Raw genomic sequence first — 22,285 nt, 5'->3', positions numbered from 1 at the left:
ACAAATGTTAATTAAATTAAATACGTATATAACATGTAAATATCAAGTTTAATATATTACCTTCTTATCACTTAGATTTAATGTTGGAATGTGCATTTTCCGTGAAAAGGACTTGGTCCAATCTATCGGCAGGATGTTTCCGAAATTCCCAGTAATAGTCCACCACATCCTGTAACAAGATAAATCAAATTATTAATTAAAAACATCGTAAATTACAATAAAAACTTTCCCAAGAGCGACTTAAATCTCGGCTAATTTAAATCTCGTCTGATCTCTTAAATAGATAGTCAAGCTGACACGGCGTATTAGTTTATTTATATCCGAAAGAAAAATGACCACGTTATGAAGAACGATAAAAATAGTTTCGAAAGTGTCGTATACATATTTTCTCTCTATTTTTGATATATTGCAATGTTTTGTGTAATTCTTCCCCTCGTAAGAGGTTATCAACATATTCAAAGTGAAATATGTGAACGTTAAATTTTTGTAAGAAAAACTTTGCTGAACTTGTGGTTTATGTACTAAAAATAATAATAATAGCCTTCTACAAAACCTTTTTTGATAGGCCACTACTCAGTTTTTAAACCCTTTTTACTATAGTGTAAGTTGAAACTAATTTGGAGCTCAATAAAAATATTAATAAATAATAAATACAATAGGCCAAATTTTAAAGTTTATAGCTAATTGATGAAATACTTAAATTATTTTTTTTTAATAAGAAAGGAGGTTTTATTATTGCAGTATGAGCAAATCGTATACTTGTTCCCACAATATCCAGTACATCTACAGCTGGGACGTAGTAATTGCGCCATTCCCAATTACATTATTTACTACTCAAGGTCTGCACGAGTGCCCCGCAGGGAATCAATGCTTGGTTTTAATCTGTTTTGTTGGATTAACTTTACATACAAAGCATTAAAAGCGATATGTAAAAATATTAATTTATTTCTTATATGAAATTGCCTTTTATTAGCCCTTTTCCTCACAGCATAAACATAATTTGAAAGAAAGAGACAGAATGTGCAAATAGGATGCTTTATACAAGATATAAGAATGTACTTACTACGTCAAATAAGTATTAAACGCCGAAGCGCGTGTGAAAAGTTACATCAGATATTTGAAAAACTTGCGAAGACCAAAACATATTCATTATTCACTATTAATTTAACAATATTCAATCTAGAGGTAATAAAAGCTGAAAAACATTTTATTTTCAAAAGACGCAATTTAGAAACGTTTTCGATAATTATCAATTACTTATTACACCACCGCGGTTTTAATGGCGGTATAACGTTGACAGATGACAATTGACACATGCCATAGATTCACGTCATGTTTCTCATGAATCAAACTTTTATAACAAGTTAACGAATGAATGTATAAACATATTATTTTATAATTGCTATATATTCGCAAGTAAAGGCGACGTCAGTAATAGGATTATCGCACATATCAAACGGGTTCAACTTGATACGGCCAGACGCCTAATCACATAAGTGCAATGAGCTATAATCTTATTATACGCTTCATGTATTTACCTACTTTTAAAGATTTACCCTACATATTGGTAAATAATAAAATAGTCTTATTGTACTGTTTTAATAAGCGTTCTCGTCTTTTATGGACGATGTAACACCGTTTTAGTTAAAAAGTTTACACTGTACCTATTTACACGGTTTTCGTTTTTTAAATAAATATTTCATTATTTATAAATGTAATCTATTTTGATAATAGGTTTAATTGAATCCTGCTTGAGGTGGAATTTTCTTTGTTATTCAGTGTCTTGAATTTACCGTGAAAATAAAAAGTTTTCTTTCTCTTTCCCCAGTTTTATGTAATAGATAATTGGTAACATTAGTTGTTATTTTTAAATTACATATACGATCCCTTAAAATGTGTAATAGAATTGAATTGATTATATTATTTTCAAGTTTTTTAATAAATTCTATTTATACGCTTGCGTTTACAAAAAACCATAATTATTATGGATAGTGAGTCAAGATCTAATCTTAAGAGTAAACAGTCATAAAATTATAAAGTATGATATACAGTATATGTAATGACATTCCTCAATTGAGTATGACGCGTCGAGATCACAAATTGGCGGCAATTTGTGTCTCCGGCTGACTCATGGTTATCACACATACAGAGTATATCTGATACGCATATTAATACTCTTGTTTCATAGATAAATTTATTTCCAAATTCAAATTGTGATCCAATTTTCAATCCGACAGATAATCCAATTAAATTTTGTAGTAAATTTTCAAAAATAAAAGACAATATTAACAGACTTCAACACCTTAGGCATGAGTAAAGTGACAAGCGTCGATCGAGGAAGTCATTAAGTTGAATCATCATTCCTTTTTGTCATTGCCTTCCTTTTCCCGTATCGAATGTGGGAATTTCATTACGGATAAAGAAAAACCTTTGTGATTTAAAATATTAAATGCGATCAAAACGGTGTTTATAATTATTAATGTTCACCACGTCTTTATCTACAGTAAAATATCCACTTCCAATTTAATGTTAATAGTAGAATAGCGGATTAGGTATCAACGTGATCATAAGTTCTGCGTATAAAATATTTGTATCTTAAAAATATAAACTCATTTAAACGTCACCTTAGGTATTTAAGCTAGCTAAAAGAATAATATAAATTCTATACAATATTAGCACCACCTATATATTATTGAGAACATATTTTCTTAATAAAATCATCTTGCAAATATGTAGCTGCTGCTCAGTGTTGATAAGTTATGACCTTAAGCGTTATGAAAGTGGCTTATCGACGCCATGTTATCATATATAGTTACAATCGCGCCATGTATGAGGCACCTACTTTAAGAATAATAACTAGTTGATACATATTTCTTATTATCGTTGTAATACTTTCTATATAAATATTTGTATTACTAATATGGGGGCAAACGAGCCTCCGGACCCTAAAAAGGGCATTTATCCCAGCCAATGGATACCCATTTAAGTGGGTGTAATTAGGAATAAAAAACATGTATTATTCGAGGATATGACAAGGTTTTGTAAATATAGTACAGCAGTGTTGGCTTTACCGTGCAACTCTTCTCGAGGTCGAGGATCCACAATGCTCACATAGACAATGTTGTCTATGTGCGCATTTAGCACGCTCTTACGGTGAACACATCGTCAGGAAACCGGTCTTAGGCCCAAAAAAGTCCGTGTGTCAGACACAGAAGGACTACTTCTCTCATAGAAAAAGCTGTCCCCGATTTAAAAGGTTGTAGTTAAAAAAATGCTCTACCACTTTTGTTTGCTTCATATAAATAAAAGGGTTGAAACATTTACGAAAAGAAAAAAATAATAATTTAACTACGTTATACCGAACTCGGCTGTGTAACTGTGAACGTATATACGTGAAGGTGTGTATGAAGGGTGTGCTCATGTTGCAGGTGATTATGCTGTGGATATTCTTAATACTCCTTTAAAGCATATTTCGCGATAGCTTAAAAAAGGCGAGGCTAAATAAATTGACCGGGCTGAGCGATACAAAACTAAATTTTTAATGAAAAAATAAATTAGATTTTTTAAAGGTGGTATAATAAGATTTCTAATAAGAACGTGTTAGATTAACACCGTCTATTTTTAGTAATGTAATATTATGCCTGTTATGATCATAATGACAAGCTGAATACCGCATGTGGCCTGAGTTTTTAATTTGCATTGGTGTTTTGTTTCATACGGTTTTTATGCGTCATTAGATCGTGTTTTTCTAATTATATAATCATGAGGCGACAAATTATTATTAGTAATTGCAATAACAATAAAAGGGGAGAATCGGAAAGATTTTAGTAGGAGAACAAAAATAAAATAACAGTAAAACTTTTAACTTTGATTTTTAATAAATAAAAAAAGAAACATTCCTTTCAAGCATTCCATTGTAATGACAACTGACAAAATGTAATCGACAATGAAGTGTCAAGCTTACGCACTTTCAAATCCGATTGTTTTCATTGTTTATTTATTTACAAAGTAACACTACATTTTTATTTATTTCAAATACAATTATGAATAAGGTGAATTGTCTCACATATTTACTAATAAGTTTAATTAATAACTATTAAAGTAATGTCAATAAACAATATTGTTTATTAATTTATATGTTTAGAGAGTGATTTATTAATGACACGTCTGACACTGGGCGATTCAATATTATCGAATCGTCAATTATGTATGTATAATACAATGTACTATGATTGGTTTACGAACGGTGAAGAAAAACTCACTATAATTGAACACGGGAAATCATTAAAAATATATTAATTTATTTCATTCAAAAGAGTTTTTTTGATAGCCACGATTCATTTAAATCCCGTTTTTATCATTTTTCTTCGTGGCACTGTATTATTAAATTGGAAAACATGAAATATCGCATTATTTACGAGTACGAGTTTCACCGTGGCACCAGTGTTGCAGCAATGGCTCGACGTATTTATGTTGTGCATGACAGCGGTGTCGCAAAATAAATAATATTAATTTATTAAACACAGACTAAGATATAGGATTTAAAAAAAAACATGAAATTTTACTAACTTTTTATAGTCTTGGGTTACACTGGTCTTTATGGAACAATTCAAAAATAAATTTAAATAGAAACTAAAGCTTTTAAAAGTTAGCAAAGTGCTCATGCGTGGTCGTATACAAAAATGGTTAGCTCCAAAAAACAAGTGAAACCTTCGTTAACTAATATGGCGACAGTTCCGTTAGCATGTCCATTTTTTTAGTTGTTAGATAAAATGTATTACGACATCACATATATCGTAACTACTTTTCTAGGAGCAGTGTTGGTCTAGTGACTTCATAAGGTCTTCATCCCCAGCTATTTACAAATGTACTTTCTTTCCATGTGCGCATATAAAATTTGTTCAAAAGGAAAACATCGTGAGGAAACCGGATTGCTCGTTAAACAGATACAGAAATCTGAGACCTGGACCTAAGAAGGTTGTAGCGCCTCTGATTTGTTTAATTTTATTTATTTACTTCTCTTCTAGAAAAAATCTTGAAGTTTATTTATTTACCACAGTCTATTAAGACTTTTACAAATGTATTTTTTAGTGATTATTGTACCCAAAAGAATTATTTTCAGGAATTATTTGACTTCCGCGCTATAACCTATATTATTTAAGGTTTAATTAACATGACTCAAAAAATGTAATCATATTGAGCTGCCGCCAGTTAATAAATATGATATTTGAGTAATTCATTAATGTAATTATAATCCATATTTAATTTACCAAACTGGATCAGACATGTCCAATTCATAGTCATGTCAGTAAGATTCATATAAACTCTATTTTAATTTACATATCTTCGGCTTCTCATAGTCTTATTCAAATATCAGGTGGGGTTCTCAAAGGTCATCCTCATTCATTTCAACATCCTACGCTGTGAATATTCAAGATGACTATAAAAGGTCACCGGTGTTGACTTGTTAAATATAGGCTGGGCAGATTCAAATTACGTTTTAAAAAAAGATTGATCGATCTTTAAAACGTGATTTTGGTCTACTCTGTGCAGTTTTTGAAAATGGAATTATTTCATAACTTTTTGCGAGAAAGCAAAAATGGCGGACTGTGTGGTTTGCATAATTGTTATCATTCATAAATAGATATACTTTTCGGTATACTTGATTAAAAGATTACGTAAGATGTGTGGCGAAAATAAAGGCGAATAATTTTGAAGTTTTTCATTAAAAGTAGATAAATATTGTTGATTATATTACACTTTTACAATACAAATTAAAACTGGCCAGTCAAGAGTGGTTTTTTTACCGTTCTTTTTTCAAAACTAAACAATAGACGCGAAGTCCAACGGTAATCAGCAATTTAAATCGTTATGGTAAAGTGGTTACAAATTCACTATTGTTCCAAGATTTATTTCTTTAACACATTGTATTTTTTATTCACATTTTAAAATTTTAGTTCCATTTTTAAATTAAGAACATGTACTGTGTTTAGTATTATCGTTGATACAAAGTTTTCCTCATGGCTACAAAATCCAGACGGGGGATATTAAATCAGAAAGAAATCCCGCTTCGAAGAATCTCGCCTGGACTGGATTTTGACCGCAGCAATCTTAGTCCCGTATATGGTGTGCGGCGAGCACAAAGCCAGTTCTTGTTGGTATAAAAAATACCGCTAGCTAATTCGCAACTTAGCGGTTTGTTTTACAAATACAAGTCATTTGTACTAGCGTAACTTCATAGATTAAAACTATATTTCTAAAGCGTTTATTCGTTAAATGACAATAACAGTACCAAACCCATTTACTAAATATTCAAATTATGTGGTGCTCGAAGAAATCGGTATTTATTTTATATACCATTTAATTCGTGTAATAGATAAGACAGTTATAATAGTGATAAGAAATGAGGTTAAGTTCAAACTGTATTATCTTAACACGGTTAACTTTGACAAAACAAATATCTAACTGCACCATGAATCATGTTTGTGCAAAAAGCGAAATCGAAAAAGATCAAAAAAGCGAAAAATTAATAGGCCTGCACACTTATGAGCCTTGAACCAATTGGGTGGCTATATCATTTAAGATCAGGAGGGACTCAAATCTACAAACCTATCATTGTCCAAAAAAAAAAACTTAACACTATCAAACTTTACTTTGTGTTCGAGCACTTATTATTAATGTATTTTTTTATGTAGAATAAGTAGCCCAAAAAAGGCAGTAATCGGAGCTCATTGAGTTATATTTAGTAGGTGCGTTACCGGCCTTTTAACTAAAGTACTCAGTCCCCTTTCATCACACCGTAAACATTCGTAATAGTGCGTATGCGTACTTAAGATGAGCATGAAAATAATCTATGGATACTAATATATACTATAATATTTATATATATAAAAAAGGACAATAAGGACGTTTGGCCTTCCGTCCATTGTTTAGGGCAGACATTACATTAAAAATATTGTAAATAATACATTTGCTTTAAATGTATTATTTACAATATTCGCATTAATGCGAAAGTCGTCATATTGGCCGGAAATCAAAATTTTCTCTTGGAATATATTTGTTGACCAAAGGCACAATTTTATTTTATTTTATTAAATCCTCGCCGCGTTTTTATTCATATTTACTAAGGAAATCTTCTTAGTACTCAACTCGTTTACTAACCTAGATCTAGATGCTGACGTGCTTTTCTCGTAATTTTAAAACGTCATACCTACTTGTGCCGAGTCATTGAGTATTCAATAGAAATTAGTTAATATGATTTAAAATAAACAGAAACTCAGATTTCTGTATCTGTTTTGTAATTATTTGTTTTCTAATAAGCAAGTAGGTGATCAGCCTTCTGTGCCTGACAAACGCCAACTTTGGTCTAAGTACTTCCAAACAAAATTTCCTTGCTTGCTTCTTGCTATGATGTATGTAACATACTTAATTTTTAATATTAAATAAATTAATTGTTTAAGAAAGTTATAGTTATTAGCCGTAGTATAAATATTATTTTACGATTCGCAAGGAGACTGTAAGTTAACATAGAATGAATAATTTTTTAAAGTAAAACATTTATTGATCCAAAAAGATATGAATACTTAAGTAGGTAATTTTCATACAAAGCAAGGTCGTCCATTTGCAACCACGGTTGCCGTGGTAACCACAATGTGTTATTATATAAAATATGCTACATGTTTATAATATTATTTACTAAACAGTCTATGTATTAATCGCAAAGCTATGGCGAGGAATATGACATGCTGGTACACCTCCAAAAACGATAAGAATGTTTTTGTAAGCTTTACCACTATAATGTTCCAAGAATTGTCAGGCTCTTTATTTTAGTGAGATTGATTTTGAGTCTTAAAGAAACTGAAGCATGTACTGAAGACCATGTATTATGTATACAATATACATGTAATATGACTGCCCTTTTTGGGCGTCCCGTATGCTTATTTGCCACCCTTTTATATAAAAAAACATATTCCTATATAAATTTCTCCCAAGCCGAGTAGTGGCTGAAAGAAATAGGCATCCTAAGTGCAATTAGTGCGCCCTCTTTGCTGTGATAGTGTGTTAATCTACATAATAAAAATAATTTCGATGTATTTCTATTAATTTTCGTAGCGTTGCAATTTAAACACTCAATATTGAAGGCAGAATCGAAATCACAATTGGAAGTTGGAAGTTGATATTCAATACGAGACTAGCCGACTATAGCAACCGTAATTTAAAATCTTATATATATATATATTGAATAACATTTATAATTATTAAACTATGAGGTTATTTCAGGTATTTTTAAAATAATAGATAAAACATAAATAATTGCCTTCAATTGCCACATTACAAAGACAAATGTTTTAATACAGAGTTAAGATTACAAAAATCTGCGAACTAAAATGATATAATGGCGCTCATTTTAAAATCAGAACAGCGGGGGAGATTCAAAATTAGAATTTTATATCAGTCCTGAGTGAGTTTTTTATTTGTCACGGAGTGAATGAATGGGGCCACAGCGAATAGATATGCGGATTCTGAATAATCTGAAGCGGCACATTATGTTCCAATTTCAAACGTTTTCGTTCAAAGGGGTATTTCTGTAAAGAATAAATTTTGGACCGAGTCTCTTGAATTTAAATTCGTATTTGCTAGTTTTTTTTTGTTCCAATAAAGGTGACAACACATTGCTTCACTAATTAAGTAAGTCTTATTTATAATGCGTACCTATTTAGCTACCAAATGATTTGTTATGGAAATACTTAATCTTAATTTCTTTAGCCAAAAAATACAAATGTTATTCGATGTAATCTGTTTTTAAATTTTAGTTTGGATTGAATCCAAAACTTAGGATTACGTAAAACTATATAATTTTAATATAGAACTCATTAATTAAACGCACACTTAAAAATATTTAATGTATATTACAGTGCTAAGTTTGTCAATCGTTTAGATTCTTCTCTCTCTTTCGCTCTGGGTCGATTCTATAGAAATAGTTCTGCAAATCTGCATATTTAGTACACCTGATATCACATTTCCTCACCGATGCAATCGCATCGCGGGGTTTAGAAGTTGATGTTATTGGTCTTTTTATAATACCTACATGTGTGTGTTTAAATTAGGAACCATAAAAATTTACCCTATGGCAAAATTTAAAAATAGAATGCCTAATGAAATTAACAAAATTAGTGATCTGTGACTGCTCGCTTCGCGCCTTTTCCTCACTTATCCCAATTTTGACGAATATATTTTGTAGACTACTATAAACGTAATACCAAAACATAGTGTTTAATAACAATGTCATTGAACATTATATCGCTAAGTCGCAATAATAAAACTATGTATTTGTATATCTCACAAATTAGTTTAAAATTTCTTCAACAAAACATGGTGAAAACTACATACAGTATTAATCACAAGCTTTAAAAATAGAGTGTTTACATTTTTTATCGAAAGCAGGTATGGCACAAAGCGATCAGGTAGGCGGACTAACCCATTTCCTTAATAAAAAGTTCTAATAATGGATACCTTAATGTGTAAGTGTTAAAGTCAGGGGCGGGAAGTCAGTTTACGCTCACCGCTTACACGCTAAAAATCTTGAGAGCGTTGTATAAAACACCTAAACGAACAGGCAGAATATTAAATTCACCCATTTTATCCAACGTTACAAATTTATTTGATTTTGACATACGTCAAAATCAAATAAATTCGTTCGTTTGGGTTCTCATTTCTGAATCTGAGTCGCAAGTAAATTTGAGCGCTGTTAAATATGAGAAAAAAAAATGTTTTTAAACAAAAACCTAGATTTCATATTGAATATTGTTCTAGAATACAGACCTAAGAGTACAATTCAGAGTCGAGACAGCGCTGAAAACAAATCCGATACGTTTTTTACGAGTTATAATTAGCGCTAATAAGACTGTAATAATACCATATGCCACGAGACCTTTAGACAGAAGTTTTTTTAAGACATGTTTTTGTGTAACTTCTCTGTTTTTTTTTCAAATGGACCTGTTTGATGAATTACCCTTTTTATACTTTTTATAAACCTCAAGTTTAATTGAATGATGAGATGTAGACTGTGGGGCTTTACACATTCAAGCTTTTCTTTCTTTCAAAGGAGATGATTTGGCACAGATACAATAGAAAAATATTTTTTAAAGTTATATAGTTGTAGAAGAATTATTAAATAATTTATCTAGAAAACGTATTATTTCCTCTCTGTACCTAACACACTGACGACAGTTTGGGTCTTAGGCACTAATTACTTCGCTATTTTTCATCGTATGAGATTTAAATGCGCTCATAACCTTATATGTAGTAATTTTAATTTTATATAAAGTAAAAAGTAAAATCATTCAAACATTTAAGCGCATGTCAATACAACGCATTAACATATGTTTTCACCTTAAAGACGCCTACTTATGCAATTATGTCATAAGAAATAGTGAGGTGAAGTTTATACAATTTACAATTCGAAACTTTAATTTTTTTTTGTGGATGGCCAGGTATTTTGCCTGATGGTAATGATGCCCAATTGACAAATGGTATCTTGTCAATTGTCAATATAAGGTATATGTGATAATTATGTTTAGCTGTTTGTCATTCAATAAGTATGCTTTTTATTGTATTTTTAACATTACTTTTAAATTAAGAAGGTTCATCTAAACTGTGCTTATAAATCGTAACTTAAAATCGAGTATTATTTTTGAAAAACTTTGAGAATATTAAAAAAACAATATACTTAATAAAAGCAAAGAAAGTTTGTTCATCCCAAAAAATAATTTACAATAGAAAATAATTTGAAACAGATAATAAATTCACATTTTACAAATTGTTGCCAAGCTCATAAAAATATTTTTATAACACAATGCTTAATATTTTGAAAAGCTTTAGTTGAATACGTATTCACTGTTTTAGTTTCGATTTACTGTAGTTTTATGATTCTGAAAATTCGCATGAAAAATGGTAATAAATAATCATCTGATTATATATTTATTATATCTTTGGGAAGCAGTTTTATAATACAAGATGTGTGTATGCATAAAACAGCGCCCCCTAGGCCCATTTGAAGTAAACGAAAGTTCGAACAAGGCTGCACCCTTATAGCGATACCTTTGTCAAGTATTAGCTACTAAGATCTTTGACAGTACAAGTTTCTTATCGATTTGTGAAGTTTACTTAAAACGTTTTAGCCTCTTGGTCTTTATTGGTAAGCTCTTGGCAACATTTCAGTGGGCAGTTGGTTCAAAATCGTGGAAATTGCCTTTAAAGTGCGTTGTGGAACGATGTTTACGGGTGTTATTTCGTATTCCGCCTTGACGTCCGATGATGAAACTCAGCTGCTGGTATTAAACTCTGAACACTCCATGGATAGTGTGTTAGAATATTCAGAGTGACCTTCTCTACGCAACGCCAAGGAATTAAGCCGCTCGGAAAGTGGCTGGCCGTCTACGATTCGAATAGCTCTTCGTTGAATTCAAACAAGTGGAAGCTGGTACATAGTACAGCGCTGGTATTGCAAGCATTTATGTTAATATTATTTTACGTGAGCTCGATTTAATGTATAACATATAATTTGCAATAGTAAACTGGACGGTATATTATATACTATAAGTTTTTATAATTTATTCCAGCTTTAACTTAGCTTTGATGGATAAAATACAAATATTCGGATGAATGCACGGACTTTGTGAACATAATAATTTAAATTAAATATTGACACGACCGTGTATCGAATTTTATTTTACGCCTACACAAGGTCGAACGCCCGCAGAGTATCACACGAAGTGTTATGGTAATAAATTTCATAGATAACTACCATACAGTCATTTAACTGTTAGTAAAATTATTATTTTATTAATTATTTATTTTGACCATTCCTTTTTTTTTCACTAGTCGCATTGCTATAGACACAGAAATATGTTTGATGCTTAAATACTTAAAACACATGAACTGAATATATTATTTAGGTCGCCCCTATGTCGCCCAGATGGCAATTCGATTGACATTAATCGGTTTTTACGTTTATTTCATCGTTAATGCGATCTAATTGATATTAACGCTTAAGATGCTGAAACTTTTTATACCTCACTTTATTGTTTCTGGTCTACGCGAGTAGATAAATCGCCATAAAAAGACTTTTAATCATTTTATTTATTTATTTATAAGTAGTCTTACATCTACGCATATACATATTATACAGAAGAAAACACTCAGACAATTTACAAAGCCAATACAATACGTACAAAAATAGATAAAAATAAACTTTATGGTTAAAATTGTTAATACTGCTAAATAATAGCTCAGTCTTCTCGCTTCTTAGGGATAATGTAGCAATTTAATTGTCAAATAATTTTTGAAATCGGCTAACTAGTTCATGAGATTATTTACAATATACAATAGTTTTAAAAAATATTACAGGCTGCCGTCGGCCCTATTCTTCCGGTTTATAACCCTAGGGTATATAATTTTAAAATGTTCTAGATAAAGTAATCGATACGAACAATGGAAATAAAAGTAGTACAAATGGCGTTTATCGCTGCTCAAAGGGCCAGCGACCTCGCCATATGTTAAAGAATAATGTGAATAAAAGTGTGGGAAGATGCGATTTATTCTTAATTGAATAATTGTGACTATTTCCAGTCTATGAAAAAAACAAAAAAAATCTGATTGTTTTTGTATGCAAAAACCAAAATGTAATTTATTATTATAGAAGCATATTTTTGTTACGTATATATATATGTAAAAAAATTGTGCTTCTAAAATTACATTTATTGCCAATTCTCAAATCAAGAAACTCCGTATTTTAAATCGCCAATTTTGTTTAACAAAATGTTTGTAAGGTGCATCATGCTAGGAGCATGACGAGTCCTTAAAGATACCAGAAAGCGGCAAAACATAGTTTTTATAAATTTTAATTTAAAAGAAAATCTTGTTCACAATCAAAATTATTATTTTCTCTATATAATGCAAAAAAGTATTTCTTGATATTTGTCTAAATGAAAGTGACAACATTATTTTTCCAATAAAGAAATCAAAATGTATATTATCGCAATTTTCGTGCAGTATTTAATGTCAACTTATTGTGTGAATAAATACAATACTGAAATACCAACACCGGCAGTGATTCGCAAATAAATATAGGAAGTTACTTTTCTACCTATCGTTTCGCTAGTCTGTTACTTCCTCTACGAAAGTGATTGTCTATGTGACATATACACACAAATATGCTTTAATTATCTATATCCCACACACAAATGTCCAATATTTAATTGCTGCGATTAATCAAAAAGCAAGATTATTTAATTATTGTTTTGAACTAACATTGTAATAATGTTTGTGTTAAGATTTATATTTACGTGTAAATTAATTTTTACATAGTCATCGTATATAACTAAAAAAAACATTGCTTATATTGTGATACATTCAAAAGTGTCCAATTGACCTAAAAGACATTCAATGTACCAGGGCTTAACAATGATGAACTGCTTCTCCATACAAGCTTTCACCGTGGTTAGTGCAGTTAATTACTACGACAGCTCTAACAAATTGTTAACAAAATATCTCCGGCATATAGTAAGTCAAGCGTAATTCGGTCATGCTATAATTTCCTATATTTTGAACAGTTTTTATTATTTCCATTTATTGATTAACTTTAGATATAAAAAAATTGCGTGCCTACAAAGTATTATGTCAGAAGTGAAACTTTTTTATAAATTAATTATTATTCAATCTATATTCACACTGTATACGTGCTAATGATAATATAAATTAAAAAAAATGCGTTTACTGCACAAGACGTTATGCGACAGAATTGCCATCTAAAGTTCTAATATGTAACTACTGAACGAAATCATCAACCAATAATTATTCCGATATAATTAATCCGAATCAGTAGTTATTGGGATAAGTGTTTAAATAAACTCTACTCTTATATTAATTAGCACAGGTTTGTAATTCTATTTTTGAACGTGATTTTTTCTATTAAAAACAAATGACATACGAGAGTCTGCGTATTGAATCTCTACTCTATATAACTACTACATATTAGTATAGGTTTGAAATTCTATTTTTGAACGTGATTTTTTCTATTAAAAACAAATGACATACGAGAGTCTGCGTATTGAATCTCTACTCTATATTACTACTATATATTAATATAGGTTTGAAGTTCTATTTTTGAACGTGATTTTTTCTATTAAAAACAAATGACATACGAGAGTCTGCGTATTGAATCTCTACTCTATATTACTACTATATATTAATATAGGTTTGAAGTTCTATTTTTGAACGTGATTTTTTCTATTAAAAACAAATGACATACGAGAGTCTGCGTATTGAATCTCTACTCTATATAACTACTACATATTAGTATAGGTTTGAAATTCTATTTTTGAACGTGATTTTTTCTATTAAAAACAAATGACATACGAGAGTCTGCGTATTGAATCTCTACTCTATATTACTACTATATATTAATATAGGTTTGAAGTTCTATTTTTGAACGTGATTTTTTCTATTAAAAACAAATGACATACGAGAGTCTGCGTATTGAATCTCTACTCTATATAACTACTATATATTAGTATAGGTTTGAAATTCTATTTTTGAACGTGATTTTTTCTATTAAAAACAAATGACATACGAGAGTCTGCGTATTGAATCTCTACTCTATATAACTACTATATATCAGTATAGGTTTGAAATTCTATTTTTGAACGTGATTTTTTCGATTAAAAACATTTCAAAAAACAAATGACATACGGTAGTCAGTCTATGCTTAATGGATCGTTCTTAGTATAGATCAAGACTCAGTTAAGACATTCCTATTTTGTTTGAAAATACAAAATGTCGGAAACGTGTTAATACAAGACAGGGTCATTACGATTGGAGTGATTGGATAAGAGTTTTATTAGGCTTCTTGAATGCACGTGATGCCAAAGAAATATTGAAGATTACCGCCTACACAAATGTATTTATTTTAATCCGTGTATTGTGAACAGTTTTATTTTTCTATATATCAGTGATTTTCTATAAGAAAATAATGATACAGGAGTCTAGAGAAACAAAAAGGGCAAAATCCAAAGAGGTCGGGAGGGAAAGATAAGGTTCACACCCGTTTCCGAACTTTTATATATATCTAAATATATATATCGGGTTTCTCCTCACTATGGAAAATTGCAGAATCATAATGTTTTATGTGATTTTCACTTAAATAAAATATTTTCCAAAATAATAAACATTATCTATTCCCCGTAGATCAAGTTTAACACGTTTTTGACGTAATGTAAAGTGTCGAATATGATTCTTATTAGCATAATTATATATCTTAGCTCAATGGCCCATCTTTAAACGGTTCATCTCAATCTGCAGCGCGTTTCGAATGAACATACATACATAACATGTATCTATCAATTGTGTTAAGATTTATGTATCGAATACAGTCAAAATCTGCCTGAACATCGAAGGGACTACTTATTTGGTCGTAAAAAGCGATAGTCGTTACAGTCGATAACGTTGTTAAGTACCTAATACATAGAATTCAGCCAGGACTTTTGATATTGGTCAATATAACCGGTATGTTGTTCTAAACGATGTCATCGTAAACTGTTTCGACTGTAATGAAAATGTATATTAAATTGCTTAAGTGACTGTTTTGTATGTTTTATGAGGCAATTGGTTTACTATAACACCGCTGAATTGCTCAATAATATTGAGCAATTCAATATTATTCTTATGAAAACTATTGTAATAAAACTAAACATTCTGTGAAACTAATTTTCCTCGGAATGCAAAGTTCATATGTAATACATAGACTGAATATAAAAAATTTGTTTTTGTATGTGGATTTCGCGTATAACAACCATGAAAGGACCACTCTAATATCGTTGTTATATATGGTTATAATATTTGTTGGTGGTTGATAAAGGATTTCCTTACACAAACATGTAACTCGGAAACATACACGCTTAACAAAGTAATCAATATCTACAAAACATATCTCAACATTTGCTGACCATTTGTGTGATTGTAAACATAAGATAAGAAATACTAGGATAGGGATTACTAGGAAATTATGATAACCTCGGTGTAACATCCAAAGTGGCAATAGATATAATTACATCAATTTGTACTAAATTTAATGAGTTATCTAGCCTTTTTGTACCGTGCCTCACCTAACCTGAAATTATGTAACATACACAATCTGTATAAAAAATATATTATTTATATTTTTTTTATAGAACAGGGCAAACGGGCAGGAGGCTCACCTGATGTTAAGTGATACCGCAGAGGGCTTGCGAGTGCGTTGCTTTTAAGAATTGGTACGCTCTTTTCTTGAAGGGCCCTAAGTCGAATTGGTTCGGAAATGTGGGCAGCTGGTTCCACAAAGTGGTGATACGCGGCTAAAACTGCATTTAAAACGCGCAGTTGTGGAACGGCGGACGTCAAGGTGATATTATTATGAGAAAAATCAAAGTTATCAGTGTAATGAAATCTTGCGTAAAATAATATTAAATATAATTAAAAATTACATATTATAAAGCTAGTACTTAATTTAATAATTGAAAACATACGTTTCTATTAATTTACTAACAAAACTATTTATATGCACTTAACTGGCAATCGAACCCAATCGAAGTCATCTGTAAGAAGTTTTACATTACCGTGTTTACTGTATCAATACTTTCTCCGCCCACAAGTCACAGTATCATTACATAAACATCCTTTTGCATAATGCATATAAATTCCAAATACAGCATTGCGAATCTTGATATAAGAAAATATTATATAATGTAAGCTGTTAAGTGTAATTAATTGACATAAAGATATAATTAACTTGTAATTAAGTAATTATAATTTTTGTTAGTTATTAAAACGCCTACGTCTTTGAAGCGCTTTTTATTTTCGGTGGTAATTTTGAATTGGATAATACCTATTTATATGCAATACACAGATTGGTAGGATCTGGTTTTTAAATTATTAATATATTGATAAATATAAAATAATGGGTTTAAAAGTATTGAAGACTACTCCTACACGTTTCAGGTCAATTATTTGTTTTTAAATGAAATTATTTTTTATCTAAATATTTTATTTTAGTACCCATCATCTTCGACATATTGTATTTATCTTCTCAATAGTAATGTATACCTTGCATGTCCTGTTCTAAGTTTGAATTTAAATTTCGAACTACGGTCCGTATCGTGATTGCTAAGTTATTGTCCGAAAATGATTCATGTGGACGGGGTTATGCAGGATCAGTGGTCAAACCGGTATCCGGTCCGGTCCAACGAGCTTTCTTCGTAGGCTACAACTTGTGAATTACATCATTTACATCACACAAGGACTCTGATTTAAAAATAAAGCCAAAGAGCATTAAATGGTTTGTACTAATTAAAATTTAAAAAAAATGTCCGTATTATTATAGTATATATATATATATATATATATATATATATATATATATATATATTATTATAGCATCATTTAGTATTGTCTTTTATTTACATAACTTTTACACAAAAATTTTTATTTTTATTTTAAATTTAAAATTATGTACAAATAATTATAAGTTTAAATACAACAATAATACATAACTATAATCCGTAAAAAAGTGTTTTTCTTTATAGTATCATTTGCCAATATATTATACTATAGTAAAGCGAGCGAAATAATTCGGGAAAATTGCGAAGTCACAGCTACTTTATTCAGTCGCGTTATATGTAAACTTCAACCATATATGTTTATATGTCAGGTAATTAATGCTGCCACACCTTATTTAACACTAAAATGCTCCTAGTAAGTGACGCAAAAGTCATTTTACCGTCTTTCAAGAAAAGAACTTATCTATTCTGCAAAGGCCATCTGGAACCATGTGGAATTTTAGAGAGTCCATGATTATCACATCAGATCAGCCTCCTGCCCGTTTGTTAAAAAAAAACATAAATAAATCCCCTAGTCTATATCGGCGAATGTGCATCAAAGTCATTACGCACTCGGCAACCGTTTCTAATGTGCAGTGAATTATTATAAATACGTATTATATAGAGCTAATTTCATTACTGCAATAATTTAATCCCCACTGCGCCAAGACAACTACGTTGACCACTGTAATAAGATTTTAATTACTTTATGTAAGACGCGGGCCTTTGATCATTTTACACAGTGTCGAAACTTATTTAATTTTCTAGCTGCTATGTACCGCTAATTGTATTTAAAGATGCGCATTTAAACTGTTAACTATATTTTATTTCAGCAATATTTGGTATAAATTTGTCACAGCCAAGACGATTCGAATTTACTTTTTTACTTACGAATTGGAATCTTTATCACAGTGTTACAGTTTGCTCTTCGCAACGATTGCTCTAATAATCTTGGTGAGTGTCCATACTCTCTAAGTCTCCAGAAATAAAACACGGCATCTTCTAACAGCAGTCACTTCTAGATAGTCTATATAATCGTAAAGCTAGAACAGTTAAATTATTAAATAAACGATAAAGTATGCAATTTCAGCAAATAACTTACTGTCAGAAGCGAGCGCCGTGCAAAAGGAAATTCCGTACTATTTTCGGAAAGACGATTAGCTAAGTTACATTCAGACTGACGTCTGCGATAATTATAAGTGATGTTCTCTTAGGGAAGCGACTGACCGACGCTGGAACATTTCATTAAAGCATCAAGTTTTAGTTTTAGTTAATGTTCTAATGTGTGTAATGACAATTTGATACATACGTAGATATACTTTAGATGTATACCAAACTTAAAATACAAGACGCAAAAAGCGATTGAGCATCCTATTACTTGTGTATCAGAAATGTTAAAGTTATTTTAATAAATGCTCATAGTATTTATATGAAGATTGCTGTAAATATTAATAGAAAATCGTAATGAAAATACAACTCAGATTTTGTGCTCCTGTCTATATTGACGTATATCTTATATATATAAATTACGCGTCACGTTGTTTGTCGGCTATGGACTCGTATACTACATAACCGAATTTTAATCAAATTTGCATCATGTGCAGTTTAACCAAAAAGATAGGATAGCTTACATAAATATAATTCTACTCTATGTGTGTATGTTAGCGTACTCCTCTTAATCGGCTGCACCGATTTGAAGGACTTTTTTTGTATGGGTTAGGGTGGAGTCCGGATGGTTTGGATTCACAAACCATCCCTGCAGATGGCGCTACAGTCAGTAATTTCATACCTTGTTTAATATCCTAATCACATGAAATATCATACAGGACAACGTCTGTCGGGTCCGCTAGTTAGGTATGTTAATAAAATAATTACATAGCTTGGCATAATATAGGTATAATTGACAGGGAAAATGATCGTAATTTACTGAAACTGAAATCGTTAAGATTTAACGAGATTATAGCGCAATCAATTCTTTGTAATAAATTGACTGATATTTAATTCACGCATAATAACTCACATTGACTAGACATTTCAAATTCATGTGTGATTGCCGTTCACAAGTTTATATTGAACTAACTTTCTTGGCTAGAAGAGAATCCTTTTAAATTGTGGGAAAAGCTCTTTGCAATAGTAAATCTTTTGACTCAAGAGCAACAAAACAAAAAAGAGCATATTTACGAGCTAAGGTAAGCTTTTAACTGCAACAAAATCTAGTGTATGCACAAGAACTTGTGACCATAAATCATTTTCTTTGAACTTTTTGTCCCTAAACCGAGCATGCGCAGAGGGTCTATTGAAACGACCGGATGAAAGGCGACAGACGACGTCCTTGAAAGAGTTTGTTTTAGCAAGGTTATGGTTGAATCTTCGTTATTTCAGCAATTCTCATTTCGTTTATATTTAACCTTCTGTATTTTCTTAATATTGAAAGCTCGTGATTATAATGTTTAGGGTTTAAGATATTTTTTATTAATATAAAGTCTAGATTCTTTTGTATTATTTTTATTACATACTGTGCTTGCCTGGAAGAAATCACTTCTTAGCGATAAGGCCGCAAATGGCCTAATACCTGGTGTAACCATTTTTATAGGTATATTTAAGGTAAGTGTAAATAAATACAAATTCGTGTATATCAATGGAATTTTAAAATACATAATTGAGATGTGTATACAAAATAATGTAATTATATGTAACAGCACTGGTACTCTGTAACTTCCACTAGCGATGTCAATATGTATCTAACTTTAATGTTTTTGTACCGTACGATTCCGTACGAAATCAACTCAGCAGATATTAAGATCGATATAGCTGGAAGTCAGAATACCAACGTAGAACACATATTAGTGATTAGTAGTCAACATGATTGTCAAGGAATGATATCATATGAGTACCTCATTGTTTCATGAATTCCCTACAATTAACTTATTCATCGTGAGCAATATACTATGTTAGTATATAAAAGGATTAAATGTCGCAGGTCGATATTTAATAGATACTGTATATTTTCAACAAGTTTGCATAGTTATGTAGGTAGGTTTGCAAGTAGGTTAAGAAAGTTGTAAATTTTATTTAATTGTTATGTTTAGTTAATGATTTAGTTAATTAAGACTAAAACTACTGTAAATGTATATTCAACAGAAGGAATTTAAACTACCACTACTATGTGAAACCCACTGATATATTTCCGAACCAATTTGACAGGGAAAGAGCGTACCGGCCCCTGATACTGAGTGTCCATGGGTGTCACTTAACATCAGATGTTGGGACAACCGGAGGCACCGTTTCTATACAAAATCTGATTATATTTGTCTTTAGGATTTTTTTTTATTTTCCTTGAAAAAAACAATTTTGATTATATAGTCTCTTAAATGCAGATATAGCCGCAGTTGTACTAGTCATTCAACATATTTAGTCATCCAAACAATCCAGATGGAATGACGTAAATATCGCGAATGAGCACGTATTTATAAACAACTGGGATCGTTGAGGTAAAGGCGAAAAAATTCCACGAAAGATAAACAAAAACAGCTGTGTTTATTGTATCTATGACGCTTATCTATGGCTAGGATTTATAATTTAATTTATATACACAATAAAATAGGCCTTTCGTTCTTTTTTTAAATTCAAATTTATTATGGTTAACCATTTCGCTACTGAGCTAATATGTATACAATAAAACGTGAAAAACTCCATAGGAACCTTGCATTCTTAATATACTTATTTTTTTATTATTATATTTCTAGTTGCTTTTTACAATTGCAGTTTATGTTTATTCGCGGAAGTTTCCCGCAATTGTACGATTTCTTCGATACAAAATAGTCCCCTCGGTATCTGTGTGCGATATCGGGGTTTTCTAGGATAGATCTGGTTAGCGCTTATTTCTTACTTATTACATGTGTTTGTTTGTCCTCGCTTTAACGTAATGTTTGAGAGCATATCACTACACCATCCCAGTACCATTACTAAGGTATAAATAATATCATGATGACAACAAATACACTATTATTTAATTGCAATTTTCGAAATTCCTATTACTGATTCCGTAAAATTTGATGTTGTCCCATATGTGAAATTTCGGTAAACAATTGACAAATGAGTTTATTGTCAATTTGTATTACAGATAACGGATATCTCCGGTAGCGTAGACTACAAAAACCATTAGAACTGATATAGATTATAGCATCCATCAATCAAGTATATCGTGTAAAATTAGATAACATTGACCCCAATAACAACAGTTAAATTTTAAAGCGTTAACCATGATTCCAGTTATTTGCCAATAAAGCTTTAGCTAGCAAGAAGATAAACCGTGTTTTCTTAATAAACTTTTCGTACACAGGTTTCTCGTAAATCATACCGGGAAATAAGAGTTTGTCTATTGTATATTTGTATGTTTGTGAGCTATTGACGATTTCTTATTTTCTCGAACGTTCTGATTCCATTTGGATAAGGCCTTCGTTGACAGAGGATTAGGTTTACAATGATGTCACAGTAATCGTTCTAATAAAGAAATGGGATTCTTCAATAACTTACACAGTTGTGAATTATTACTGCAAATTGTTTTGACTAAATATAGAATTCTTAAAGGAAGTATTGCCAGGTTTATATGCTAAGTATTGCTTAGATAAGCAGTGATGGCCGGATGGGATTTAGTCTGAGGTTCAAATGCCGTGTACCGATGGATTTTATATACGTTAACAGTCGTGTGGTGAAGAAAAACATGGACAAACCAGTATGCCCAAAACAGCGTGTCTGAACACAGAAGACTAATCACTTACTTGCTTAGATTGCGAATTGATTAAGAAACAGATACAAAAGTCTGAGGACTCAGACCAAAAATATTGTAGCAAGTGGTTTTATGTATGCAAAGG

General features: G+C 30.9%; 1 protein-coding gene across 1 annotated transcript in view; it reads right to left on the bottom strand.

The window, feature by feature from the left end:
- The window catches only part of LOC111001311 (fasciculation and elongation protein zeta-2), a 46,430-nt gene that overhangs the window by 10,443 nt on the left and 13,702 nt on the right, over window positions 1–22,285 (bottom strand). Inside the window, exon 2 of the mRNA XM_022271175.2 lies at window positions 61–169. Within this exon, the coding sequence (XP_022126867.2) occupies window positions 61–169 (109 nt within the window). The remainder of the gene's footprint in view (window positions 1–60; window positions 170–22,285) is intronic.

This window comes from Pieris rapae, chromosome 19, assembly GCF_905147795.1.
Source record: "Pieris rapae chromosome 19, ilPieRapa1.1, whole genome shotgun sequence".
NCBI classification, from domain to species: domain Eukaryota; kingdom Metazoa; phylum Arthropoda; class Insecta; order Lepidoptera; family Pieridae; genus Pieris; species Pieris rapae.
This window is presented reverse-complemented; position numbering and strand designations above follow the sequence as displayed.